At 49.2% G+C, this 26,794-nt stretch overlaps 2 protein-coding genes across 3 annotated transcripts in view; both read left to right on the forward strand.

Annotated features, from left to right (window-relative positions):
• LOC120941786 (tyrosinase-like) overlaps positions 1-16,999 on the forward strand; it is a 36,053-nt gene extending 19,054 nt beyond the window's left edge. The window contains exons 4-5 of the mRNA XM_040355470.1: positions 3,127-3,265; positions 13,085-16,999. Of these exons, the coding sequence (XP_040211404.1) occupies positions 3,127-3,265; positions 13,085-13,265 (320 nt within the window). The 3' untranslated portion in view covers positions 13,266-16,999. The remainder of the gene's footprint in view (positions 1-3,126; positions 3,266-13,084) is intronic.
• On the forward strand, positions 13,617-16,999 carry LOC120941785. 2 transcript variants are annotated; one of them, XM_040355469.1, is made up of 2 exons: positions 13,617-14,713; positions 14,805-16,999. In XM_040355469.1, the coding sequence occupies exons 1-2, from the start codon at positions 13,643-13,645 to the stop codon at positions 15,021-15,023; spliced, it is 1,290 nt and encodes a 429-aa protein (XP_040211403.1). In that variant the 5' UTR covers positions 13,617-13,642; the 3' UTR covers positions 15,024-16,999. The 2 variants fall into 2 exon arrangements, with proteins under 2 accessions (XP_040211403.1, XP_040211400.1); XM_040355466.1 differs by having other exon boundaries at positions 13,617-14,247; positions 14,493-16,999.
• Positions 17,000-26,794: the final 9,795 nt, after the last annotated feature.

Raw genomic sequence — 26,794 nt, forward strand, 5'->3', positions numbered from 1 at the left:
ACCACCTCCACACCTACTCTGTACCCAACCACCACACCTACTCTGTACCCAACCACCACTACCACCACACCTACTCTGTACCCAACCACCACCTCCACATCTACTCTGTACCCAACCACCACCTCCACACCTACTCTGTACCCAACCACCATCTCCACACCTACTCTGTACCCAACCACCACCTCCACACCTACTCTGTACCCAACCACCACACCTACTCTGTACCTACTCTGTACCCAACCACCACCTCCACATCTACTCTATACCCAACCACCTCCACACCTACTCTGTACCCAACCACCACACCTACTCTGTACCCAACCACCTCCACACCTACTCTGTACCCAACCACCACACCTACTCTGTACCCAACCACCACCTCCACACCTACTCTGTACCCAACCACCTCCTCCACATCTACTCTGTACCCAACCACCTCCACACCTACTCTGTACCCAACCACCACCACCACACCTACTCTGTACCCAACCACCACCTCCACATCTACTCTGTACCCAACCACCTCCACACCTACTCTGTACCCAACCACCACCACCACACCTACTCTGTACCCAACCATCTCCACACCTACTCTGTACCCAACCACCACCACCACACCTACTCTGTACCCAACCACCACCTCCACACCTACTCTGTACCCAACCACCACCTCCACACCTACTCTGTACCCAACCACCTACTCTGTACCCAACCACCACCACCACACCTACTCTGTACCCATCCACCACCACCACACCTACTCTGTACCCAACCACCACCTCCATACCTACTCTGTACCCAACCACCACCACACCTACTCTGTACCCATCCACCTCCACACCTACTCTGTACCCAACCACCACCTCCATACCTACTCTGTACCCAACCACCTCCACACCTACTCTGTACCCAACCACCACCTCCACACCTACTCTGTACCCAACCACCACCTCCACACCTACTCTGTACCCAACCACCTCCACACCTACTCTGTACCCAACCACCTCAACACCTACTCTGTTTTCAACCACCACCACACTTACTCTATACCCAACCACCACCACCACACCTACTCTGTACCTAACCACCACCTCCACACCTACTCTGTACCCAACCACCACCACCACCACACCTACTCTGTACCCATCCACCTCCACACCTACTCTGTTCCCAACCACCTCCACACCTACTCTGTACCCAACCACCACCACCACACATACTCTGTACCCAACCACCTCCACACCTACTCTGTACCCAACCACCTCCACACCTACTCTGTACCCAATCACCTCCACACCTACTCTGTACCCAACCACCTACACATCTACTCTGTTCCCAACCACCACCTCCACACCTACTCTGTACCCAACCACCACCTCCATACATACTCTGTTCCCAACCACCTCCACACCTACTCTGTACCCAACCACCACCACACCTAATCTGTACCCAACCACCACCTCCACACCTACTCAGTACCCAACCACCATCACCACACCTACTCTGTTCCCAACCACCTCCACACCTACTCTGTACCCAACCACCACCTCCACATCCACTCTGTACCCAACCACCACCTCCACACCTACTCTGTACCCAATCACCACCTCCACACCTACTCTGTACCCAACCACCACCACACCTACTCTGTACCCAACCACCACCTCCACACCTACTCTGTTCCCAACCACCTCCACACCTACTCTGTACCCAACCACCACACCTACTCTGTACCCAACCACCACCTCCACACCTACTCTGTACCCAACCACCTCCACACCTACTCTGTACCCAACCACCACCACCACGCCTACTCTGTACCTAACCACCACCACACCTACTCTATACCCAACCACCACCACACCTACTCTGTACCCAACCACCACCTCCACACCTACTCTGTACCCAACCACCACCTCCACACCTACTCTGTACCCAACCACCACACCTACTCTGTACCCAACCACCACCTCCACACCTACTCTGTTCCCAACCACCACACCTACTCTGTTCCCAACCACCACCTCCACACCTACTCTGTACCCAACCACCACCACCACACCTAATCTGTACCCAACCACCTCCACACCTACTCTGAACCCAACCACCACCTCCACACCTAGTCTGTTCCCAACCACCTTCACACCTACTCTCTTCCCAACCACCTCCACACCTACTCTGTTCCCAACCACCTCCACGCCTACTCTGTACCCAACCACCACCTCCACACCTACTCTGTTCCCAACCACATTCCACACCTACTCTGTTCCCACCCACCTCCACACCTACTCTGTTCCCAACCACCTCCACACCTACTCTGTACCCAACCACCACCTCCACACCTACTCTGTTCCAAACCACCTCCACACCTACTATGTTCCCAACCACCTCCACACCTACTCTGTTCCCAACCACCACCACCACACCTACTCTGTACCCAACCACCACCACCACACCTACACTGGCCACACATGTTCTGTTCCCGATCAACTTGTGTAAAATCAGCCTGTCCATACATGGTTCGAATCTCAGCCAGTCTGTCTATAGTTGGCTTTAGATTTAGGGTTTGACAAAAACCATGAACTTCTTTGAGGTTTGTCTACCATAGGGTTATGGTTAGATTAAACTCCTAGACTTCTATGGGGCTTGTCTACCTAGGGTGTTAGGTTTATATGAAACTTATAGACTTCTGTGAGGCTCATCTACTTTTAGGATTAGGGTTTGATGAAACCCATAGAATACTATAAGGCTCATTTACTTTATGGTTAAAGTTAGATGAAACCCATAGACTTCTACAGACCTGTAATATGCCATTGGAGAGAATACTTGCGGTGTGGGATGCAGATAAACAGCCAAGACCACGGTAGGAATAACGCATGATCTCTGTGAGTGGCTTTCACTTGATTGGGAGAGCGCTGCTGGCTACAGTCATAAATAGAGACCCAGTGTTGTCTGTGACAGTACAGAAACCACGGCCAACATGGACGCTTATGTGTGGAGTTTTGTCCTGAAATCCCACCCTCTTTGTTGCCATACATATGCGTTTCTTGGTTGGCAAGAGTTTAATAATGTAAACAAATCATTAGGACATGTGAAGAGGTATTAACGTTACTCTTTGTCTTTTAGGGTTTTTGTCACCAGATGGGGTGACACTGAAAAGAAGTTTACACAACCTGGTCCACATATATCTGGGGGGCACCATGTCTCAGATCCCCATCTCCAGCAATGACCCCATCTTCATCTTTCATCACAGCTTTGTTGATAAGTAAGATTGTACTGCCCCATTCTTCTATAATATACTGAAACTTTCCTTATTATTATAATACAGCATTTACTTGTATAAGTCACCAGCAGTGTGCACAGCGCTTTATAAAATAAATACAGACTGTACAGTTACAATACAATTATCTAAACGTGGGCTGGGTAGGACATAGCCCATGGGGTGGGGTGAGGCATTCCAGAGAATAGGAGAGGTTTTGGAGAAGTCCTGGATGTGAGCCCAAAGAGATGACAAGGGAACTGGAGATTAGGTGTTGGGTGGAACAGGAAGGACAGTTTGGTGATATTGTGAGATGAAGTTGGTTATGTACTTTGGGGCAGGACTGTTCGGTTCTTGTTAATATTTGAAATGTTTTAAGTTGGATGAGCAGAAGCCAGTGGAGGGATTGGTAGAGAGGGGTGGAGGACACTGAATGGAGGTCAGTGGAGGGATTGGTAGAGAGGGGTGGAGGACACTGAATGGAGGTCAGTGGAAGGATTGGTAGAGAGGGGTGGAGGACACTGAATGGAGGCCAGTGGAGGGATTGGTAGAGAGGGGTGGAGGACACTGAATGGAGGTCAGTGGAGGGATTGGTAGAGAGGGGTGGAGGACACTGAATGGAGACCAGTGGAGGGATTGGTAGAGAGGGGTGGAGGACACTGAATGGAGGTCAGTGGAGGGATTGGTAGAGAGGGGTGGAGGACACTGAATAGAGACCAGTGGAGGGATTGGTAGAGAGGGGTGAAGGACACTGAATGGAGGTCAGTGGAGGGATTGGTAGAGAGGGGTGGAGGACACTGAATGGAGGTCAGTGGAAGGATTGGTAAAGAGGGGTGGAGGACACTGAATGGAGGTCAGTGGAGGGATTGGTAGAGAGGGGTGGAGGACACTGAATGGAGGTCAGTGGAGGGATTGGTAGAGAGGGGTGGAGGACACTGAATGGAGGTCAGTGGAAGGATTGGTAGAGAGGGGTGGAGGACACTGAATGGAGATCAGTGGAGGGATTGGTAGAGAGGGGTGGAGGACACTGAATGGAGACCAGTGGAGGGATTGGCAGAGAGGGGTGGAGGACACCGAATGGAGACCAGTGGAGGGATTGGTAGAGAGGGGTAGAGGACACTGAATGGAGGACAGTGGAGGGATTGGTAGAGAGGGGTGGAGGACACTGAATGGAGGTCAGTGGAGGGATTGGTAGAGAGGGGTGGAGGACACTGAATGGAGGACAGTGGAGGGATTGGTAGAGAGGGGTGGAGGACACTGAATGGAGGTCAGTGGAAGGATTGGTAGAGAGGGGTGGAGGACACTGAATGTAGACCAGTGGAGGGATTGGTAGAGAGGGAAGGAGGACACTAAATGGAGGACAGTGGAGGGATTGGTAGAGAGGGGTGGAGGACACTGAATGGAGACCAGTGGAGGGATTGGCAGAGAGGGGTGGAGGACACCGAATGGAGACCAGTGGAGGGATTGGTAGAGAGGGGTAGAGGACACTGAATGGAGGACAGTGGAGGGATTGGTAGAGAGGGGTGGAGGACACTGAATGGAGGACAGTGGAGGGATTGGTAGAGAGGGGTTGAGGACACTGAATGGAGGTCAGTGGAGGGATTGGTAGAGAGGGGTGGAGGACACTGAATGGAGGTCAGTGGAGGGATTGGTAGAGAGGGGTGGAGGATACTGAATGGAGACCAGTGGAGGGCTTGTCAGAGAGGGGTGGAGGACACTGAATGGAGACCAGTGGAGGGATTGGTAGAGATCAGTGGAGGACATGGAATGGAGACCAGTGGAGGGATTGGTAGAGATCAGTGGAGGACACGGAATGGAGACCAGTGGAGGGATTGGTAGAGATCAGTGGAGGACATGGAATGGAGACCAGTGGAGGGATTGGTAGAGAGGGGTGGAGGACACTGAATGGAGACCAGTGGAGAGATTGGTAGAGATCAGTGGAGGACACGGAATGGAGACCAGTGGGGGGATTGGTAGAGAGGGGTGGAGGACACTAAATGGAGGTCAGTGGAGGGATTGGTAGAGAGAGGTGGAGGACATTGAATGGAGGTCAGTGGAGGGATTGGTAGAGAGGGGTGGAGGACACTGAATGGAGACCAGTGGAGGGATTGGTAGAGAGGGGTGGAAGACACCGAATGGAGACCAGTGGAGGGATTGGTAGAGAGGGGTAGAGGACACTGAATGGAGGTCAGTGGAGGGATTGGTAGAGAGGGGTGGAGGACAGTGAATGGAGACCAGTGGAGGGATTGGTAGAGAGGGGTGGAGGACAATGAATGGAGGTCAGTGGAGGGATTGGTAGAGAGGGGTGGAGGACAGTGAATGGAGACCAGTGGAGGGATTGGTAGAGAGGGGTTACACAGCGTAACTCGACGTAAACGACGTAGATTTAGCGCGACGGGCCCGTCGGAACGTTCGTGGATCGCCATAAGTGTTCATTTGCATATTCTAGGCCGGCCGCAATGGCCTCGCCACCTAGCGGCCGGCCTAGAATTGCATCCTTAAGATCCGACAGTGTAATTCAATTACACATGTCGGATCTTCTGTCTATCTATGGTAAACTGATTCTGTGGATCAGTTCCATAGATAGAAACAGGGATACGACGGCGTATCAGTAGATACGCCGGCGTATCTCTTTTGTGGATAACCCCCTAGATACGCCTGAAAATAGGCTTCATCCGACCGACGTAACTTTCCTACGCCGGCGTATCATGGGCGCCCATTTAAAATATGCAAATGAGGGAGATACGTCGATTATCGAACGTAGTTGCGTCCGGCGCATAATATACGCGGTTTGCGCAAGGCTTACGTCCGGCGTATAGTTATTCCCCATCTATGAGGCACAAATCATGCAAAGGTATGGACCAGGAAACAGCCGTCGTATTTTACGTCGGCATAAATATGCGCCAATGTATGTGAATCCGGGCCTATGAGGTTATTGCAGACAGATGTTATCTAATGGTGACCTTTGATTTGGTTATTATCGTCACCATATCTGACCAAGAGCCTCAGACCGGCCCCCGCAGGCAGAGGAATACAGGGCCTGCCTTACCTGACCAACAGTATAAGAGCACATTATACAGCCCTAATTCTGAAGCCGCGTACACACGATCGGTCCATCCGATGAGAACAGTCTGATGGACCGGTGTCATAGGTTAACCGATGAAGCTGACTGCTGGTCCGTCGTGCCTACACACCATCAGTTAAAAAACGATCGTGTCAGAACGCGGTGACGTAAAACACAAGGACGTGCTGAAAAAAATGAAGTTCAATGCTTCCGAGCATGCGTCGACTTGATTGTGAGCATGCGTGAATTTTTACATTTTTAACCTGTGACGAGATCCTTTCTCGCCCAGTTCTGCTCTCCCGACACTCCTCTGCTACCAGTGAGTCAGCTTGCAGATTGCAACGTCCGATGGTCCAGTCATCCAAGGTTCCGGGGTCCGAACTACAGCTATGTGCCGTTCAGACCCATTAAGAACAAACACCAGGCAGGCTGTATGTAAGTTCAAACAGGACTCTTTATTTTCCAGTACACAGCACACTTTTATACAGAATTTTGGAACATCCCACTCCCAACAACCGCTTTCCTATTGGTCAATTGTAAAGTATGCAGTCTTCACTCAAGTCCTCCTTGACCATGCAAATGAGGACTTGAAATTGTCAACAGGGATTGGTCCAATAGCTTGGATAGAAAGACTTGTGTATTGAGACAGAAGCCCCAGGGGGTAATCAATGTACACAATAACCCGGTCTACTTAATTACTACCTCTGAGAGGTTACATTGCTTTAGACAATAGAATGCTAATTCAATACAGCTGACAGGAGGCTTCTGACCTTTAGAACAATAAACACATACATCTTCACACATACATTCTAGATTCAATTAACCTTCCATTCATAGTTTTTAGCCAGACGGAGTGTCTCCGACACCCGCTCTTAACCTGCAGAACACAATAAAAGGTATTTCACAAGCTGGTTCCACTTAGCATTTCAATAGCCGGTGTCCTTGCATTGAATGTCCCTCTCCTGTGTAACAGATGTCAAGTAGAAACACTTTAATATCTCAAGATCCATGACATAACCTATGGATAAATAACCGATGGGGCCCACACACGATCGGTCTGGTCCAATGAAAACGGTCCATCAGACCGATCGTGTGTACGCGGCATTAGCCTCACTCTATGGGCAGTCTACAATCTGGAGTGTTTTAGGGTTACCTGGTCATGGCTCCTGCAATCTCCTTCTGGCTGGAAAACCTTCATCTGAACTTTAACCCTTAGGGGATATCCCACAAGTCCTAACCCTCCCCCTATAGGACAGTCCACAATGTAAAGTTATGTACTTGGGGATAACATACTAGGGGGAGTACAACTGCGGGAATCAATGGCTCCCTAGTGGAGAAGGATCTGGGGGGATCCGTAGTGGAGAAGGATCTGGGGGATCCATAGCAGAGAAGGATCTGGGGGATCCATAGTGGAGAGGGATCTGGAGGATCCGTAGTGGAGAAGGATCTGGGGGGATCCATAGTGGAGAAGGATCTGGGGGATCCATAGTGGAGAAGGATCTGGGGGGATCCATAGTGGAGAAGGATCTGGGGGGATCCATAGTGGAGAAGGATCTGGGGGGATCCGTAGTGGAGAAGGATCTGGGAAATCTGTTGTGGAGAAGTATCTGGGGGGATCCGTAGTGGAGAAGGATCTGGGGGATCCGTAGTGGAGAAGGATCTGGGAAATCTGTTGTGGAGAAGTATCTGGGGGGATCCGTAGTGGAGAAGGATCTGGGAAATCTGTTGTGGAGAAGTATCTGGGGGGATCCGTAGTGGAGAAGGATCTGGGGGATCCGTAGTGGAGAAGGATTTGTAGTGGAGAAGTATCTGGGGGGATCCGTAGTGGAGAAGGATCTGGGGGATCCGTAGTGGAGAAGGATCTGAGGGGATTTATCATTTTGGGATTTTAGATTATTTATTTACTAATTATTATTCTTAATTAGCGAGCGCCCCAACACATTACCTTTTAACTAACTTGCCCTGTACCACCCCAACCTTTCCCATGCCATCCCAACTTGCCCAATGCCACCCTAACTTGCACTATACCACCCCAACCTGCCCTGTGCCAACTTGCCCTATGCAACCCTAACTTGCCCTATACCACCCCAAACTACCCCATATCACCCCAACATGCCCTATACCACCTTAACCTGTCCTATACCACCCCACTACACCAACCTGCCACTATACCACTCTATACTACCCTAACCTGCCACTATACTGCCCTATACTATCATTTACAGGGGCTGGTTTGCATACCTCCCAACTTTCTGAGATGGGAATGAGGGACACCTATCAGCAAAAGTAGGTAGGCCTAGGACACACCCCTTGCCACACCCCCTTAAAGGAGAATTGTACAAAAAAAGATTGGTTAAACCCACAAGTGCTTTTTTTTACCACTACTATTTCTTTATATTGGCTTTTGGAATTTACAAATGCAGCAATTTAGAAATCAGATGAAAAGTTTAGCTCTTTGATAGCTAAAAAGTGCATTTTATATACATCTATATAGATCAGACCAAAATGAGGGACACATGAGGAGAATGAGGGACAGAGGGACATTGCTCCAAATCAGGGACAGTCCCTCGAAATCAGGGACAGTTGGGAGGTATGGGTTTGGGGTGTGCTCCGTGCTCGTGCGCTGCCTGCTTGGTGCTGGGCAGCCTAGACAGAGGGGGGGTGACACCATGTTTTACCTCAACGGGTGACACCAACCCTAATGATGCCACTGAGCACAGGGGTGAGGGTTGGAGAGTGATGGGGGGGAGAAAGAACAGGGGTGGAGAGTACTGGGGGGAGTAGAGAGCACTGGGAGGGGGGATGGAGAGCACTGGGATGGTGGCTGGAGAAGGATGGGGGAGAAAGAACAGGGGTGGAGAGTACTGGGGGGGAGTAGAGAGCACTGGGAGGGGGGATGGAGAGCACTGGGATGGTGGCTGGAGAAGGATGGGGGAGAAAGAACAGGGGTGGAGAGTACTGGGGGGAGTAGAGAGCACTGGGAGGGGGGATGGAGAGCACTGGGATGGTGGCTGGAGAAGGATGGAGGAGAAAGAACAGGGGTGGAGAGTACTGGGGGGGAGTAGAGAGCACTGGGAGGGGGGATGGAGAGCACTGGGATTGTGGCTGGAGAAGGATGGGGGAGAAAGAACAGGGGCGGAGAGTACTGGGGGGGGGGTGGCTGGAGAGTGTGGTGGGGGAGGAGAGCACTCGGATGGTGGCTGGAGAAGGATGGGGGAGAAAGAACAGGGGTGGAGAGTACTGGGGGGGAGTAGAGAGCACTGGGAGGGGGGATGGAGAGCACTGGGATGGTGGCTGGAGAAGGATGGAGGAGAAAGAACAGGGGTGGAGAGTACTGGGGGGGAGTAGAGAGCACTGGGAGGGGGGATGGAGAGCACTGGGATGGTGGCTGGAGAAGGATGGGGGAGAAAGAACAGGGGCGGAGAGTACTGGGGGGGAGTAGAGAGCACTGGGAGGGGGGATGGAGAGCACTGGGATGGTGGCTGGAGAAGGATGGGGGAGAAAGAACAGGGGCGGAGAGTACTGGGGGGGAGTAGAGAGCACTGGGAGGGGGGATGGAGAGCACTGGGATGGTGGCTGGAGAAGGATGGGGGAGAAAGAACAGGGGTGGAGAGAACTGGGGGGGGGCTGGAGAGTGTGGTGGGGGAGGAGAGCACTGGGATGGTGGCTGGAGAAGGATGGGGGAGAAAGAACAGGGGTGGAGAGAACTGGGGGGGGGGCTGGAGAGTGTGGTGGGGGAGGAGAGCAGGGGGGGCAGGGAGCATAAGGAGAACTGGGAGGGGCCAGCAAAAGAAGTTGGATAGGAGGAGAAGCAGGGCGGCTGCATATGGAGGAATTGAGCTGTCTATATTCCTCCATGCAGCCGCTGAATGCTTGATGTGTCCTCTCCCTCCGGCAAGCATTCAACGGCTGCATGGAGGAATATAGAAAGGTGATTTCCTCTATATGTGGCCCCCCTGCCGATCCTCCTATCTAGACACACAGGGCGGGCTGTACGGGCGGGCACGTGTATCACTGTGCTGGCTGGGTCTGTGTTCGGCGGCGGCGCTGTAACAAGGTCCCGCCCCCCTAGACCGGCTCATGTGATAGGCGGAACACTGATTCTATATCTGATCTCCCCAGCACTCTGCAGTCATTATATCTGATCTCCCCAGGACTCTGCAGTCACTATATCTGATCTCCCCAGGACTCTGCAGTCACTATATCTGATCTCCCCAGGACTCTGCAGTCACTATATCTGATCTCCCCAGGACTCTGCAGTCACTATATCTGATCTCCCCAGGACTCTGCAGTCACTATATCTGATCTCCCCAGGACTCTGCAGTCACTATATCTGATCTCCCCAGCACTCTGCAGTCACTATATCTGATCTCCCCAGGACTCTGCAGTCACTATATCTGATCTCCCCAGGACTCTGCAGTCACTATATCTGATCTCCCCAGGACTCTGCAGTCACTATATCTGATCTCCCCAGGACTCTGCAGTCATTATATCTGCTCTCCCCAGCACTCTGCAGTCATTATATCTGCTCTCCCCAGCACTCTGCAGTCACTATATCTGATCTCCCCAGGACTCTGCAGTCACTATATCTGATCTCCCCAGCACTCTGCAGTCACTATATCTGATCTCCCCAGCACTCTGCAGTCACTATATCTGATCTCCCCAGGACTCTGCAGTCACTATATCTGATCTCCCCAGCACTCTGCAGTCACTATATCTGATCTCCCCAGCACTCTGCAGTCACTATATCTGATCTCCCCAGGACTCTGCAGTCACTATATCTGATCTCCCCAGGACTCTGCAGTCACTATATCTGATCTCCCCAGGACTCTGCAGTCACTATATCTGATCTCCCCAGGACTCTGCAGTCACTATATCTGATCTCCCCAGGACTCTGCAGTCATTATATCTGCTCTCCCCAGCACTCTGCAGTCATTATATCTGCTCTCCCCAGCACTCTGCAGTCACTATATCTGATCTCCCCAGGACTCTGCAGTCACTATATCTGATCTCCCCAGCACTCTGCAGTCATTATATCTGCTCTCCCCAGGACTCTGCAGTCACTATATGTGATCTCCCCAGCACTCTGCAGTCATTATATCTGCTCTCCCCAGCACTCTGCAGTCACTATATCTGATCTCCCCAGGACTCTGCAGTCACTATATCTGATCTCCCCAGCACTCTGCAGTAACTATATCTGATCTCCCCAGGACTCTGCAGTCACTATATCTGATCTCCCCAGGACTCTGCAGTCACTATATCTGATCTCCCCAGGACTCTGCAGTCACTATATCTGATCTCCCCAGCACTCTGCAGTCACTATATCTGCTCTCCCCAGGACTCTGCAGTCACTATATCAGATCTCCCCAGGACTCTGCAGTCGCTATATCTGATCTCCCCAGCACTCTGCAGTCATTATATCTGATCTCCCCAGGACTCTGCAGTCACTATATCTGATCTCCCCAGGACTCTGCAGTCACTATATCTGATCTCCCCAGCACTCTGCAGTCATTATATCTGATCTCCCCAGGACTCTGCAGTCACTATATCTGCTCTCCCCAGGACTCTGCAGTCACTAGATCTGCTCTCCCCAGGACTCTGCAGTCACTATATCAGATCTCCCCAGGACTCTGCAGTCGCTATATCTGATCTCCCCAGCACTCTGCAGTCATTATATCTGATCTCCCCAGGACTCTGCAGTCACTATATCTGATCTCCCCAGGACTCTGCAGTCACTATATCTGATCTCCCCAGCACTCTGCAGTCATTATATCTGATCTCCCCAGGACTCTGCAGTCACTATATCTGATCTCCCCAGGACTCTGCAGTCACTATATCTGATCTCCCCAGCACTCTGCAGTCACTATATCTGATCTCCCCAGCACTCTGCAGTCATTATATCTGCTCTCCCCAGCACTCTGCAGTCACCATATCTGATCTCCCCAGCACTCTGCAGTCACTATATCTGATCTCCCCAGCACTCTGCAGTCACTATATCTGATCTCCCCAGCACTCTGCAGTCATTATATCTGATCTCCCCAGGACTCTGCAGTCACTATATCTGATCTCCCCAGGACTCTGCAGTCACTATATCTGATCTCCCCAGCACTCTGCAGTCATTATATCTGATCTCCCCAGGACTCTGCAGTCACTATATCTGATCTCCCCAGGACTCTGCAGTCACTATATCTGATCTCCCCAGCACTCTGCAGTCATTATATCTGCTCTCCCATAGTACACAGAACATGGAAATGCAATTATTTTAGTAAATATAAACTGCTAAATACCTTTTCTCGGGCAGCAGTCTTGTGATTTCTATCAGATCCTGGTGAAGCTTGTAGGAGGAGTTTCCATACTGCACCAAGCTGTCCTATGAGGGTGCAGGTCTCCTGACCCTCTGTCTAGACAGTGCTGATTGGCCCTGTGCTGATCACATGCACTCTCCCAAAACAAAAAACCTCTCTAGCAATACACACCAAACTGAGCATGTGCAGCCCGACTCCAAAGGCTCTGTCTTATCCGGACTTGTCCAGTGGGACAGTGCAGGGAGGGGATAATCTGTGCAGACAGGATCAAACAGGTCCCACAGTGAGTATAACAAGCATGCTTTACTGCACATACACACCGATTTCACTGTTGTGGGCTATGACAAATATTTTCATCCAAGACTTTACAATGGAGGTTTGTAGGAGCGGGGGTGGTGTGTCTGAGAATTATTAGATGTGGCTTTTATAATAATATTGATCATTTTCATTCTGCAGAATCTTTGAGACGTGGGCCGCCAGATATGAGGCATCTCCAAGTTTATATCCTGACAACAGTGAGATTGGCCACGGTCCAGATGACTGCGCCACGCCATTCTTCCCGTGTTTTAAAAACCGAGATCTCATCCACAGGGCGATGACATTTGGGTACCAGTACTCCTCCTTCCCGGTGAAATAGCGCGGGAGAAGATCGGACAGTTCCTGTACAGATATGACATAGTGATTTATAATGACTCTTCTTCCATATTATGTCCCTCATTGTAATAATCTCCCAAATATCGCTTATTAAGTCCAGAACGTTGGGACCAAGCACCGCGCTGTTTGTAGGTCAATTTTCCACATAAAGCCACCGCAGAATCCAATCAGCAGCCAGGGACATGAAATGCAATGTGAGGAGAAACATGTTTAACACAGACTCCGGACACCATGATTGTGGTAACAGGCATCCTATTGGACGCTTCTGATCAGCTGGTATATTACCCCCATCCACATAGGACATTGGGGAAGGTGGGGGAGAATTGTAGTACAGGCAGGGACTGTCAGTAAAACAAAGTTATGTTCATCATTATTGTCTATAATAAGCAATACTTCATAGCAAAACACTTCATATTAGAGCAGGCATTGCTTTACAGTATTGCCATAAACTACCTTCTACTGTTCATCATTGCTTGGTGGGGCCCATTGGACTTCATCTGCAGGATATCACACCATCAGTGCTTGGTGGGGCCCATTCCACTCCATCTGCAGGATATCACACCATCAGTGCTTGGTGGGGCCCATTCCATTCCATCTGCAGGATATCACACCATCAGTGCTTGGTGGGGCCCATTGGACTTCATCTGCAGGATATCACACCATCAGTGCTTGGTGGGGCCCATTCCATTCCATCTGCAGGATATCACACCATCAGTGCTTGGTGGGGCCCATTGGACTTCATCTGCAGGATATCACACCATCAGTGCTTGGTGGGGCCCATTCCATTCCATCTGCAGGATATCACACCATCATTGCTTGGTGGGACCCATTCCACTCCTTCTGCAGGATATCACACCATCATTGCTTGGCATGCCCATTCCATTCCATCTGCAGGATATCACACCATCAGTGCTTGGTGGGGCCCATTCCATTCCTTCTGCAGGATATCACACCATCAGTGCTTGGTGGGGCCCATTCCACTCCATCTGCAGGATATCACACCATCAGTGCTTGGTGGGGCCCATTCCATTCCATCTGCAGGATATCACACCATCAGTGCTTGGTGGGGCCCATTCCACTCCATCTGCAGGATATCACACCATCAGTGCTTGGTGGGGCCCATTCCATTCCATCTGCAGGATATCACACCATCAGTGCTTGGTGGGGCCCATTGGACTTCATCTGCAGGATATCACACCATCAGTGCTTGGTGGGGCCCATTCCATTCCATCTGCAGGATATCACACCATCAGTGCTTGGTGGGGCCCATTGGACTCCTTCTGCAGGATATCACACCATCATTTCTTGGCGGGCCCATTCCATTCCATCTGCAGGATATCACACCATCATTGCTTGGTGGGACCCATTCCATTCCTACTGCAGGATATCACACCATCATTGCTTGGCAGGCCCATTCCATTCCATCTGCAGGATATCACACCATCATTGCTTGGCAGGCCCATTCCACTCCATCTGCAGGATATCTGACGTCATTGCTTGCTAGGGGCCATTCCATCTGCAGGATATCACACCATCATTGCTTGGCAGGCCCATTCCACTCCTTCTGCGTGATATCATGCCATCATTGCTTGGCAGGCCCATTCCACTCCTTCTGCGTGATATCACGCCATCATTGCTTGGCAGGCCCATTACACTCCATCTGCAGGATATCACACCATCATTGCTTGGTGGGGCCCATTCCACTCCTTCTGCGGGATATCACACCATCATTGCTTGGTAGGGCCCATTCAACTCCTTCTGCAGGATATCACACCATCATTGCTTGGTGGGACCCATTCCATTCCTTCTGCCGGATATCACACCATCATTACTTGGTGGGGCCCATTCCACTCCTTCTGCAGGATATCACACCATCATTACTTGGTGGGGCCCATTCCACTCCTTCTGCGGGATATCACACCATCATTGCTTGGTAGGGCCCATTCAACTCCTTCTGCAGGATATCACACCATCATTGCTTGGTAGGGCCCATTCCATTCCTTCTGCGGGATATCACACCATCATTGCTTGGTAGGGCCCATTCCATTCCTTCTGCGGGATATCACACCATCATTGCTTGGTAGGGCCCATTCCATTCCATCTGCGGGATATCACACCATCATTGCTTGGTAGGGCCCATTCCATTCCTTCTGCGGGATATCACACCATCATTGCTTGGTAGGGCCCATTCCATTCCATCTGCGGGATATCACACCATCATTGCTTGGTGGGGCCCATTCCATTCCATCTGCAGGATATCACACCATCAGTGCTTGGTGGGGCCCATTCCATTCCATCTGCGGGATATCACACCATCATTGCTTGGTGGGGCCCATTCCACTCCTTCTGCGGGATATCACACCATCATTGCTTGGTAGGGCCCATTCCATTCCTTCTGCAGGAGATCACACCATCATTGCTTGGTGGGGCCCATTCCATTCCTTCTGCGGGATATCACACCATCAGTGCTTGGTGGGGCCCATTCCATTCCTTCTGCAGGAGATCACACCATCATTGCTTGGTAGGGCCCATTCCATTCCTTCTGCGGGATATCACACCATCATTGCTTGGTGGGGCCCATTCCATTCCTTCTGCAGGAGATCACACCATCATTGCTTGGTAGGGCCCATTCCATTCCTTCTGCAGGATATCACACCATCATTACTTGGTAGGGCCCATTCCACTCCTTCTGTGGGATATCACACCATCATTGCTTGGTGGGACCCATTCCATTCCTTCTGCAGGATATCACACCATCATTGCTTGGCAGGCCCATTCCACTCCATCTGCAGGATATCTGACGTCATTGCTTGGTGGGGCCCATTCCACTTAATCTGCAGGATATCACACCATCATTGCTTGGCAGGCCCATTCCATTCCATCCACAGGATATCTGACATCATTGCTTGGTGGGGCCCATTCCATTCCTTCTGCAGGATATCAGAAGTCATTGCTTGGTGGGGCCCATTCCAATCAATCTGCAGGATATCAGACTCCATTGCTTGGTGGGGCCCATTCCACTCCATCCACAAGATACCAGACGTCATTGCTTGGTGGGGCCTTTTCCATTCCTTCTGCAGGATATCAGACGTCATTGCTTGGTGGGGCCCATTCCACTCCATCCACAGGATACTAGACGTCATTGCTTGGTGTGGCGTATTCCATTCCTTCTGCAGGATATCAGACATCATTGCTTGGTGGGGCCCATTCCACCCAATCTGCAGGATATCAGACGTCATTGCTTGGTGGGGCCCATTCCACTCCATCCACAGGATATCAGATGTCATTGCTTGGTGGGGCCCATTCCACCCAATCTGCAGGATATCAGACATCATTGCTTGGTGGGGCTCATTCCACTCCATCCACAGGATATCAGACGTCATTGCTTGGTGGGGCCCATTCCACCCAATCTGCAGGATATCAGACGTCATTGCTTGGTGGGGCCCATTCCACCCAATCTGCAGGATATTAGACATCATTGCTTGGTGGGGCCCATTCCACTCCATCCACAGGATATCAGATGTCATTGCTTGGTGGGGCCCATTCCACCCAATCTGCAGGATATCAGACGTCATTGCTTGGTGGGGCCCATTCCACTCCATCCACAGGATATCAGACGTCATTGAGCACCAGCTGCATGCTCAGCACACTATAGCCGTGTTGTAACTTGCTGTATATGTTCATTGCTGTGAAAAATAAAAGCAGATTCCTTATTTATATGATTTGTAGTCCATCCAGTTATGAAGGGTGTCTGTCATTTCTTTTGTGTCTGATTTGTCACAGTGTTACCATTAATAAAAAATGTATTGAACTGCAGGACTCTTGGTGGCCATCCTATTATTTTAACTCATTCATGCTACCCCATGTAGTGGTGTGAAGAAGTCTCCTGTTCTCTTTGTATTGCTTCCTTTGTGTGAAATCCCCAATCCTGCCAGTCCCTCTACTTTCCTATTGCAAACTGACCACATTGGCAGAAGAGCACAGCTTGGTCAGTTGTCTAGCTGTGCTGGCAATTCAGCCGGCTCTCCTCCAATGATCAGACTTATCCTGACATGCTACTCCTGCACAGCCATTCACTGAGAGGATCGGTGTAGTGATGTTCTCCTCTCCCCCAGCTCCTATGCATTTAAGAAATAAGGGAATGTAATAAAAAGTATTCCACTAAAGTAAGTGGCTGTCCTAACCCTAGACCATGAAGGAAGTGAGTGTCCTAACCCTAACCCTAGAAGTGAGTGTCCTAACCCTAACCTGTGACCATGAAGGAAGTGGGTGTCCTAACCCTAACCCTAGACCATGAAGGAAGTGAGTGTCCTAACCCTAACCCTAGAAGTGAGTGTCCTAACCCTAACCTTTGACCATGAAGGAAGTGTTTGTCCTAACCCTAGAAGTGAGTGTCCTAACCCTAACTTGTGACCATGAAGGAAGTGGGTGTCCTAACCCTAACCCTAGACCATGAAGGATGTGAGTGTCCTAACCCTAGACCATGAAGGAAGTGAGTATCCTAACCCTAACCCTAGAAGTGAGTGTCCAAACCCTAACCTTTGACCATGAAGGAAGTGTTTGTCCTAACCCTAACCCTAGACCATGAAGGAAGTGGGTGTCTTAACCCTAACCCTAGAAGTGAGTGTCCAAACCCTAACCTTTGACCATGAAGGAAGTGTTTGTCCTAACCCTAACCCTAGACCATGAAGGAAGTGGGTGTCCTAACCCTAACCCTAGAAGTGAGTGTCCTAACCCTAACCTTTGACCATGAAGGAAGTGTTTGTCCTAACCCTAACCCTAGACCATGAAGGAAGTGGGTGTCCTAACCCTAACCCTAGAAGTGAGTGTCCTAACCCTAACCTTTGACCATGAAGGAAGTGTTTGTCCTAACCCTAACCCTAGAAGTGAGTGTCCTAACCCTAACCTTTGACCATGAAGGAAGTGGGTGTCCTAACTAGGGATGAGCTTCGCATTCGATACGAACGTATGTTTGACTCGAACATCGGTCGTTTGATCGTTTGTCGAAACTCGAACAAAACGGGTCGTTCGCGCCAAATTCGAATGACGCAAAACGTCCCATAATTCACTGCGGTGTTGAGCGCTGATGATTGGCCAAGCATGCTGTATGTCCCGCATGCTTGGCCAATCACAGCGCGCAAAAAACGAAGAGCCATATTTGGCCAAAGCCAGGGTGGCTTTGGCCAATTATGGCTCAGGGGGATTAGTACACGCCCCACACTATAAAAGGCAGCCTGCACGGCGGCCTCGTGTAGTGTGTTCCGGCTTTGTGAAAGAGAGGAGCAGTCAGACAGTTAGAGAGAGAGAGATAGATAGAGACACAGGGGCTGATTTACTATTGTCAGTGCGCTGCGCTGGTTCATGCCTTAATTAGTGCGCCGGGTGAAGCCTTAATTAGGCGCATGAACCTGGGTAGCAGCCGGCGCATTGAAAGTAATATGTAAAGCCACGCCGAACCCCCTATAGAAGTCTATGTGAGAAATCAAAAGTGTTCATTTTAAAGGCTAATCTGCAAGTTTTGTCCTAAAAATCTGCAGGATATCAGACATCATTGCTTGGTGGGGCTCATTCCACTCCATCCACAGGATATCAGATGTCGTTGCTTGGTGGGGCCCATTCCACCCAATCTGCAGGATATCAGATGTCATTGCTTGGTGGGGCTCATTCCACTCCATCCACAGGATATCAGACGTCATTGCTTGGTGGGGCCCATTCCACCCAATCTGCAGGATATCAGACGTCATTGCTTGGTGGGGCCCATTCCACCCAATCTGCAGGATATTAGACATCATTGCTTGGTGGGGCCCATTCCACTCCATCCACAGGATATCAGATGTCATTGCTTGGTGGGGCCCATTCCACCCAATCTGCAGGATATCAGACGTCATTGCTTGGTGGGGCCCATTTCACTCCATCCACAGGATATCAGACGTCATTGCTTGGTGGGGCCCATTCCACCCAATCTGCAGGATATCAGACATCATTGCTTGGTGGGGCCCATTCCACTCCATCCACAGGATATCAGACGTCATTGCTTGGTGGGGCCCATTCCACCCAATCTGCAGGATATCAGACATCATTGCTTGGTGGGGCCCATTCCACTCCATCCACAGGATATCAGACGTCATTGCTTGGTGGGGCCCATTCCACCCAATCTGCAGGATATTAGACATCATTGCTTGGTGGGGCCCATTCCACTCCATCCACAGGATATCAGACGTCATTGAGCACCAGCTGCATGCTCAGCACACTATAGCCGTGTTGTAACTTGCTGTATATGTTCATTGCTGTGAAAAATAAAAGCAGATTCCTTATTTATATGATTTGTAGTCCATCCAGTTATGAAGGGTGTCTGTCATTTCTTTTGTGTCTGATTTGTCACAGTGTTACCATTAATAAAAAATTTATTGAACTGCAGGACTCTTGGTGGCCATCCTATTATTTTAACTCATTCATGCTACCCCATGTAGTGGTGTGAAGAAGTCTCCTGTTCTCTTTGTATTGCTTCCTTTGTGTGAAATCCCCAATCCTGCCAGTCCCTCTACTTTCCTATTGCAAACTGACCACATTGGCAGAAGAGCACAGCTTGGTCAGTTGTCTAGCTGTGCTGGCAATTCAGCCGGCTCTCCAATGATCAGACTTATCCTGACATGCTACTCCTGCACAGCCATTCACTGAGAGGATCGGTGTAGTGATGTTCTCCTCTCCCCCAGCTCCTATGCATTTAAGAAATAAGGGAATGTAATAAAAAGTATTCCACTAAAGTAAGTGGCTGTCCTAACCCTAGACCATGAAAGAAGTGAGTGTCCTAACCCTAACCCTAACCCTAGAAGTGAGTGTCCTAACCCTAACCTGTGACCATGAAGGAAGTGGGTGTCCTAACCCTAACCCTAGACCATGAAGGAAGTGAGTGTCCTAACCCTAACCCTAGAAGTGAGTGTCCTAACCCTAACCTTTGACCATGAAGGAAGTGTTTGTCCTAACCCTAGAAGTGAGTGTCCTAACCCTAACCTGTGACCATGAAGGAAGTGGGTGTCCTAACCCTAACCCTAGACCATGAAGGATGTGAGTGTCCTAACCCTAGACCATGAAGGAAGTGAGTATCCTAACCCTAACCCTAGAAGTGAGTGTCCAAACCCTAACCTTTGACCATGAAGGAAGTGTTTGTCCTAACCCTAACCCTAGACCATGAAGGAAGTGGGTGTCTTAACCCTAACCCTAGAAGTGAGTGTCCAAACCCGAACCTTTGACCATGAAGGAAGTGTTTGTCCTAACCCTAACCCTAGACCATGAAGGAAATGGGTGTCCTAACCCTAACCCTAGAAGTGAGTGTCCTAACCCTAACCTTTGACCATGAAGGAAGTGTTTGTCCTAACCCTAACCCTAGACCATGAAGGAAGTGGGTGTCCTAACCCTAACCCTAGAAGTGAGTGTCCTAACCCTAACCTTTGACCATGAAGGAAGTGTTTGTCCTAACCCTAACCCTAGAAGTGAGTGTCCTAACCCTAACCTTTGACCATGAAGGAAGTGGGTGTCCTAACTAGGGATGAGCTTCGCATTCGATACGAACGTATGTTTGACTCGAACATCGGTCGTTTGATCGTTTGTCGAAACTCGAAAAAAAACGGGTCGTTCACGCCAAATTCGAATGACGCAAAACGTCCCATAATTCACTGCGGTGTTGAGCGCTGATGATTGGCCAAGCATGCTGTATGTCCCGCATGCTTGGCCAATCACAGCGCGCAAAAAACGAAGAGCCATATTTGGCCAAAGCCAGGGTGGCTTTGGCCAATTATGGCTCAGGGGGATTAGTACACGCCCCACACTATAAAAGGCAGCCTGCACGGCGGCCTCGTGTAGTGTGTTCCGGCTTTGTGAAAGAGAGGAGCAGTCAGACAGTTAGAGAGAGAGAGATAGATAGAGACACAGGGGCTGATTTACTATTGTCAGTGCGCTGCGCTGGTTCATGCCTTAATTAGTGCGCCGGGTGAAGCCTTAATTAGGCGCATGAACCTGGGTAGCAGCCGGCGCATTGAAAATAATATGTAAAGCCACGCCGAACCCCCTATAGAAGTCTATGTGAGAAATCAAAAGTGTTCATTTTAAAGGCTAATCTGCAAGTTTTGTCCTAAAAAGTGTTTGGGGACCTCAGTCCTGCCCCAGGGGACATGTATCAATGTTTTTTTTATTTTTTTAAACGGCCGTTTTTTCGGGAGCAGTGAAATTAATAATGCTTAAAGTGAAACAATAAAAGTGAAATATTCCTTTAAATTTCGTACCTAGGGGGGGTGTAATGTCAGCATGTGAAATAGCGCATTTTTCCCGCACTTAGAACTGTCTCTGCAAAAAATGACATTCTGAAGGAAAAAAGCCATTTAAAATTCACACGCGGCTATAATGAATTGTCGGCTCCCGGCAATTCTAAAGGGAATCATTCATAAAGGGAAAAAAATGTAGGGGGGTCCCCCAAATTAAATTACCAGGCCCTTCAGGTCTGATATGGATATTAAGGGGAACCCTGCCGTAAAAAAAAAAAAAAAAAGACGTGCGGTTCCCCGCAAATATCCATACCAGGCCCTTCAGGTCTGGTGTGGATTTTAAGGGGAACTCCACCCCAAATTAAAAAAAAAATGGCGTGGAGTCCCCCTAAAAATCCACACCAGACACTTATCCGAGCACGTTAACCTGGCCGGCCGCAGAAAAGAGGGGGGGACAGAGTGCGGCCCCCCCCTCTCCTGAACCGCACCAGGCCACATGCCCTCAACATGGGGAGGATGTCCCCATGTTGATGGGGACAAGGGCCTCATCCCCACAACCCTTGCCCGGTGGCTGTGGGGGTCTGCGGGTGGGGGGCTTATCAGAATCTGGAAGACCCCTTTAACAAAGGGGACCCCCAGATCCCGGCCCCCCCCTATGTGAAATGGTAATGGGGTACATTGTACCTCTACCATTTCACCCCAAAAAAAATGTCAAAGTGTTAAAAATGACAGTAGCCGGTTTTTGACAAATCTTTTAATAAAATCTTCTTTTCTTCTTCCATTCGGGTTTCTTCCTCTGCTTCTTTCTTGGGTCTTCTCGTCCACATCTTGCCCAACGTCTTCTTCTATCTTCTCCGTCCTTCAGCCTCCTCGTCCGCATCTTGCCCGGTGTCTTCTCCTGTCTTCTTCTCAGTCCGCCAGCCTTCTCGTCCACATCTTTTTCTTCCCCGGACACAGCACTTGAATTTGAATTGGCCGCCGTGTTCCGCTCCTGTGACCCGCCCCCTCTGACACCACAAGTAAACTCCTTAAAGGGTCATGTGCGTCAGAGGGGGGCGGGGTCACAGAGCGTCACACGGTGGGGGAATTCAATTTCAAGCGCGTCGTCCGGAGAAGAAGAAGCCGCCGCAGCTTCCAATTGAAGTTCCCGCCGTGTCACACTCATGTGACCCCGCCCCCCTCTGACGCACATATGCAACACGCGGACTTTTATATGAGTTTACCTGTGGCGTCAGAGGGGGGCGGGTCCCAGGAGCGGGAACACGGCGGGATCTTCAATTTCAAGCGCAGCACCCAGAAAATCAAGAAGATGCGGGACGAGAAGGTCGACGGACAGAGAAGAAGATGGGAGAAGACGGCAAGATGTGGACGAGAAGACAGGAAAGAAGCAGAGGAAGAAACCCGAAGGAAAGAAGAAGAAGAAGGAACCGCAGAAAGAAGATTATATTAAAGGAATTGTCAAAAACCGGCTACTGTCATTTTTCGCACTTTTGTCACTTTTTTTTGGTAAAATGGTAGGGGTACAATGTACCCCATTACCATTTCACACAGGGGGGGGGCGGGATCTGGGGGTCCCCTTTGTTAAAGGGGTCTTCCAGATTCTGATAAGCCCCCCGCCCGCAGACCCCCACAACCACCGGGCAAGGGTTGTGGGGATGAGGCCCTTGTCCCCATCAACATGGGGACATCCTCCCCATGTTGAGGGCATGTGGCCTGGTGCGGTTCAAGAGAGGGGGGGGGCTGCACTCTGTCCCCCCTCTTTTCTGCGGCCTGCCAGGTTAACGTGCTCGGATAAGGGTCTGGTGTGGATTTTTAGGGGGACTCCACGCCATTTTTTTTTAAATTTGGGGTGGAGTTCCCCTTAAAATCCACACCAGACCTGAAGGGCCTGGTATGGATATTTGGGGGGACCCCACGCCTTTTTTTTGGTTTTTACGGCGGGGTTCCCCTTAATATCCATTCCAGACCTGAAGGGCCTGGTAATTTAATTTGGGGGGACCCCCATACATTTTTTTTTTTTTTTTTTAGTTTTAATGAGCAATGACTGTATTCTTTATAGCCATGAGTACTTTAAACTTACTTTTTTTTCACTTCAGAAATGACATCTTGTACAGGGACAGTTCTAAGCACGGGAAACATGCGTGTAAACCCCCTCCCCCTGTATGAAATTTAAAGGAATATTTCACTTTTATTATTTCACTTTAACCACTTCCATACCGCGCCTATTCTGGCACTTCTCTCATTCATGTAAAAATTATATTTTGTTCCTGGGAAATTACTCAGGACCCCCAAACATTATATATAATTTTTTAGCAGACACCCTAGGGAATAAAGTGGCGGTCATTTTTTATTTGATTTCCAACGGTATTTGCACAATAATTTTTCTAACGCCTTTTTTTTTAGCCCAAAAAAAAAACACGGTCCATGAATTAAAAAATAACAAAACAGTAAAGTTAGCCCAATTTTTATGGATAATGTGAAAGATGATGTTACACCGAGTAAATAGATACCAACTTGTCACACACTCATGGAATGGCGCCAAACTTCGGGACATAAAAATATCCATAGGCGATGCTTGTTTATTTTATACAGGTGACCAGTTTAGAGTTACAGAGGAGGTCTAGGGCTAGAATTATTGCTCTCGCTCTAACGCATGCGTCAATACCTCACATGTGTGGTTTGAATGGTGTTTACATATGTGGGGACTTACATGCATATTCGCTTCTGAGTGCGAGCTTCTAGGGACAGGGGCGTTTTTTTTTTAGCTCATATTTTTCTGCTTGCAATTTTTTGTCACTTTTTTGATTTTGGATCACTTTTCTTCCTATTACAAGGAATGTAAACATCCCTTGTAATAGGACTAGTGTGTGACAGGTCCTCTTTATGGACAGAGGCAGGGTCAATAAGGCTGGAAAGCATGGTATTGGAAAAAATAAAGATCTCATGCTTTCAGCTGCAATCATGTTCGTTCAGCACAGTGGTGTAGTGTATAGCACTTTGACCTAGCAGCAAAAGGGTCGCTGGTTCGAATCCCGCCCGTGACACCATCTGCATGGAGTTTGCATGTTCTCCCTGGGCCTGCGTGGGTTTCCTCCCACAATATAAAAACATGCTGTACATCGGATCCGGTCTAAATAAGCCCGAATATGCAGTAGTATATTTAGGTTTTGTGCTGCCCTAGGCCTGACTACATTTCTGCACCTCCTAATAGAAAAAAGACCCACCCCTTCCTGTCAAAGCCACACCCTGTTTTTGTATCACCCGCCCAGGAATTTTCAGGGCACACACACACACTAGTTCTGGGGGGGGTTACTGGACTCCCTTAATTTGCATAGTTTTTCTCTCACTTCCTGTTTGGCTATGGGGCAGGAAGTGAAGGCAAATCTCCCCGATTGGACACAGATAATACAAAATAAACTGACAGGGCCTATACCCTCCCTCCCTCCATCCAAAATTAAAGAAAATAAAAAGTGTTGATTATAGTTCTAGTCAGGGGCAGACTGACCATTGAGTCACTCGGGCACTGCCCGAGGGCCCCATGCCACTAGGGGGCCCCATCAGGGTTGCCAGGCTCAGTAAAACCAGGGACAGTATGTAAAAATCTTTTATTTTTTTGGATCTGTCCCTGATATGTCCGAAAATGACATGCTTTTAATGTGAAGATCCCATGATTTTAGCTGCCCTGCCTCTGCACTGCCTCCTGGCGTGGTGGCCATCTGTAAGCCAGAGGGGCCCCATAATCTTCTATTGCCCAGGGGCCCCATGAGTTGTCAGTCCGCCCCTGGTTCTAGTTTAAGCACAAATTTCATAGAGTTTTATTGAGAGGCCTAAGAATATATAACCATGCCAATAGGCCAGGATACAGCGTTGCTAATATGTATGAACGTGTGTGTTAGGGCACCCCACAAACACCACCCAATGTTAACTAAAAAATTATTAATTTGCAAATAAGTATTATCTGCTCATTTTTTGGGGATGTCTGCACCCCTGATAGTGACAACATTTGTGAGGTGTCTTCACCCTTTCTAATTCAAATTCATTCACTTCCTGTCACATAGCCAAACAGGAAGTGAGGGTAAAACCTTACTAATATCTTTTCTTGGGGACACAGAGATCAATCTAAATAGTTTCCCATTATGTAAATTGCACTCTAGCATTTTGCGGTGTACACCCCAAATTATTAGGGATCTTGGACTTTGGGGTCCATTTACTAAAGGCAAATCCACTTTGCACTACAAGTGGACAAGCAAGAAAGAAAACAAAACAACATTGCTTCTACAGGATTGGATGTTAAAACCATCAGTGCTTCCTCTCTGATTTTCAGCAACTATGCTTGTACTTGCAGAGTGGCTTTGCCTTTACTAAACCCCAAACTAAATAATCATTTGGGGCAGGGATCCTCAAACTACGGCCCTCCAGCTGTTGTAGAACTACACATCCCATGATGCCTTGTAACGCACTGACATTCACAGACATGACTAGGCATGATGGGAATTGTAGTTCCTGAACAACTGGAGGGCCGTAGTTTGAAGACCCATGATTTGGGGTGTACACAGCAGTGCTGGAGTGCAATTTGCTTAATGGGGACACTAGTTAGATTGACCTGTGTCCCCAAGAAAAGACACTGGTAGGGTTTTAACCTCACTTCCTGTTCATCTGTGTGACAGGAAGTGAAGCCAATTTTAAGAAAAGGGACACAAAGCTCAACCCAAAAAAACACAAAGCAGGGGTTCTAACACTCACTTGGCTTCCCTCAAACACCCACAATTAGAATAGGATTGCCTTGCGCTAGATTTAAGCACAGTGCTGTAAATCAGCACGTCAAGCCTGTCCACCAATAGCAACCCCCCCCCCCAACAGGCCATGTTTGCAGGTTTTCCTTCATCTTGCACATGTGCTTTAAAAGACAGTCTGGACAGCAATTCTTGATAAGAGAAATCCACAAAACATGTCCTGTCGGGGGTACTTGAGGGCTGAGGACCACTGCAGTAAAAAGAAAATACTTACCACTTTGATTTAAAGTCATGGAGAATAAACATGGCAAACATTTCATGATAACACACCAGGAAAGAAGCTTAGACAAAAATCACACCTAATTTGTTAGGCCCAAACCTATTTCAGCTGCAGCTGTCAAAATATGTAGCATGAAAAAGTAACAAAAAACAAACTTCAAAATTTTAAAGTAATTTTTATTGGTCAACAAAACAAGGAAAGCAAAAAAAGACAAACAAACACACACACACACACACACACA

This window comes from Rana temporaria, chromosome 5 (genome assembly GCF_905171775.1).
Source record: "Rana temporaria chromosome 5, aRanTem1.1, whole genome shotgun sequence".
In the NCBI taxonomy this organism is placed as follows: Eukaryota; Metazoa; Chordata; class Amphibia; order Anura; family Ranidae; genus Rana; species Rana temporaria.

Excerpts from the sequence above, each read along its gene's own strand:
- LOC120941785 (XM_040355466.1), top strand. The coding sequence starts at position 13,643 with ATGTTCATCATTATTGTCTATAATAAGCAATACTTCATAGCAAAACAC. Across the intron at positions 14,248-14,492 it reads TATCACACCATCAGTGCTTG|GTGGGGCCCATTCCATTCCA; the intron begins GTGGGGCCCATT and ends CATCAGTGCTTG.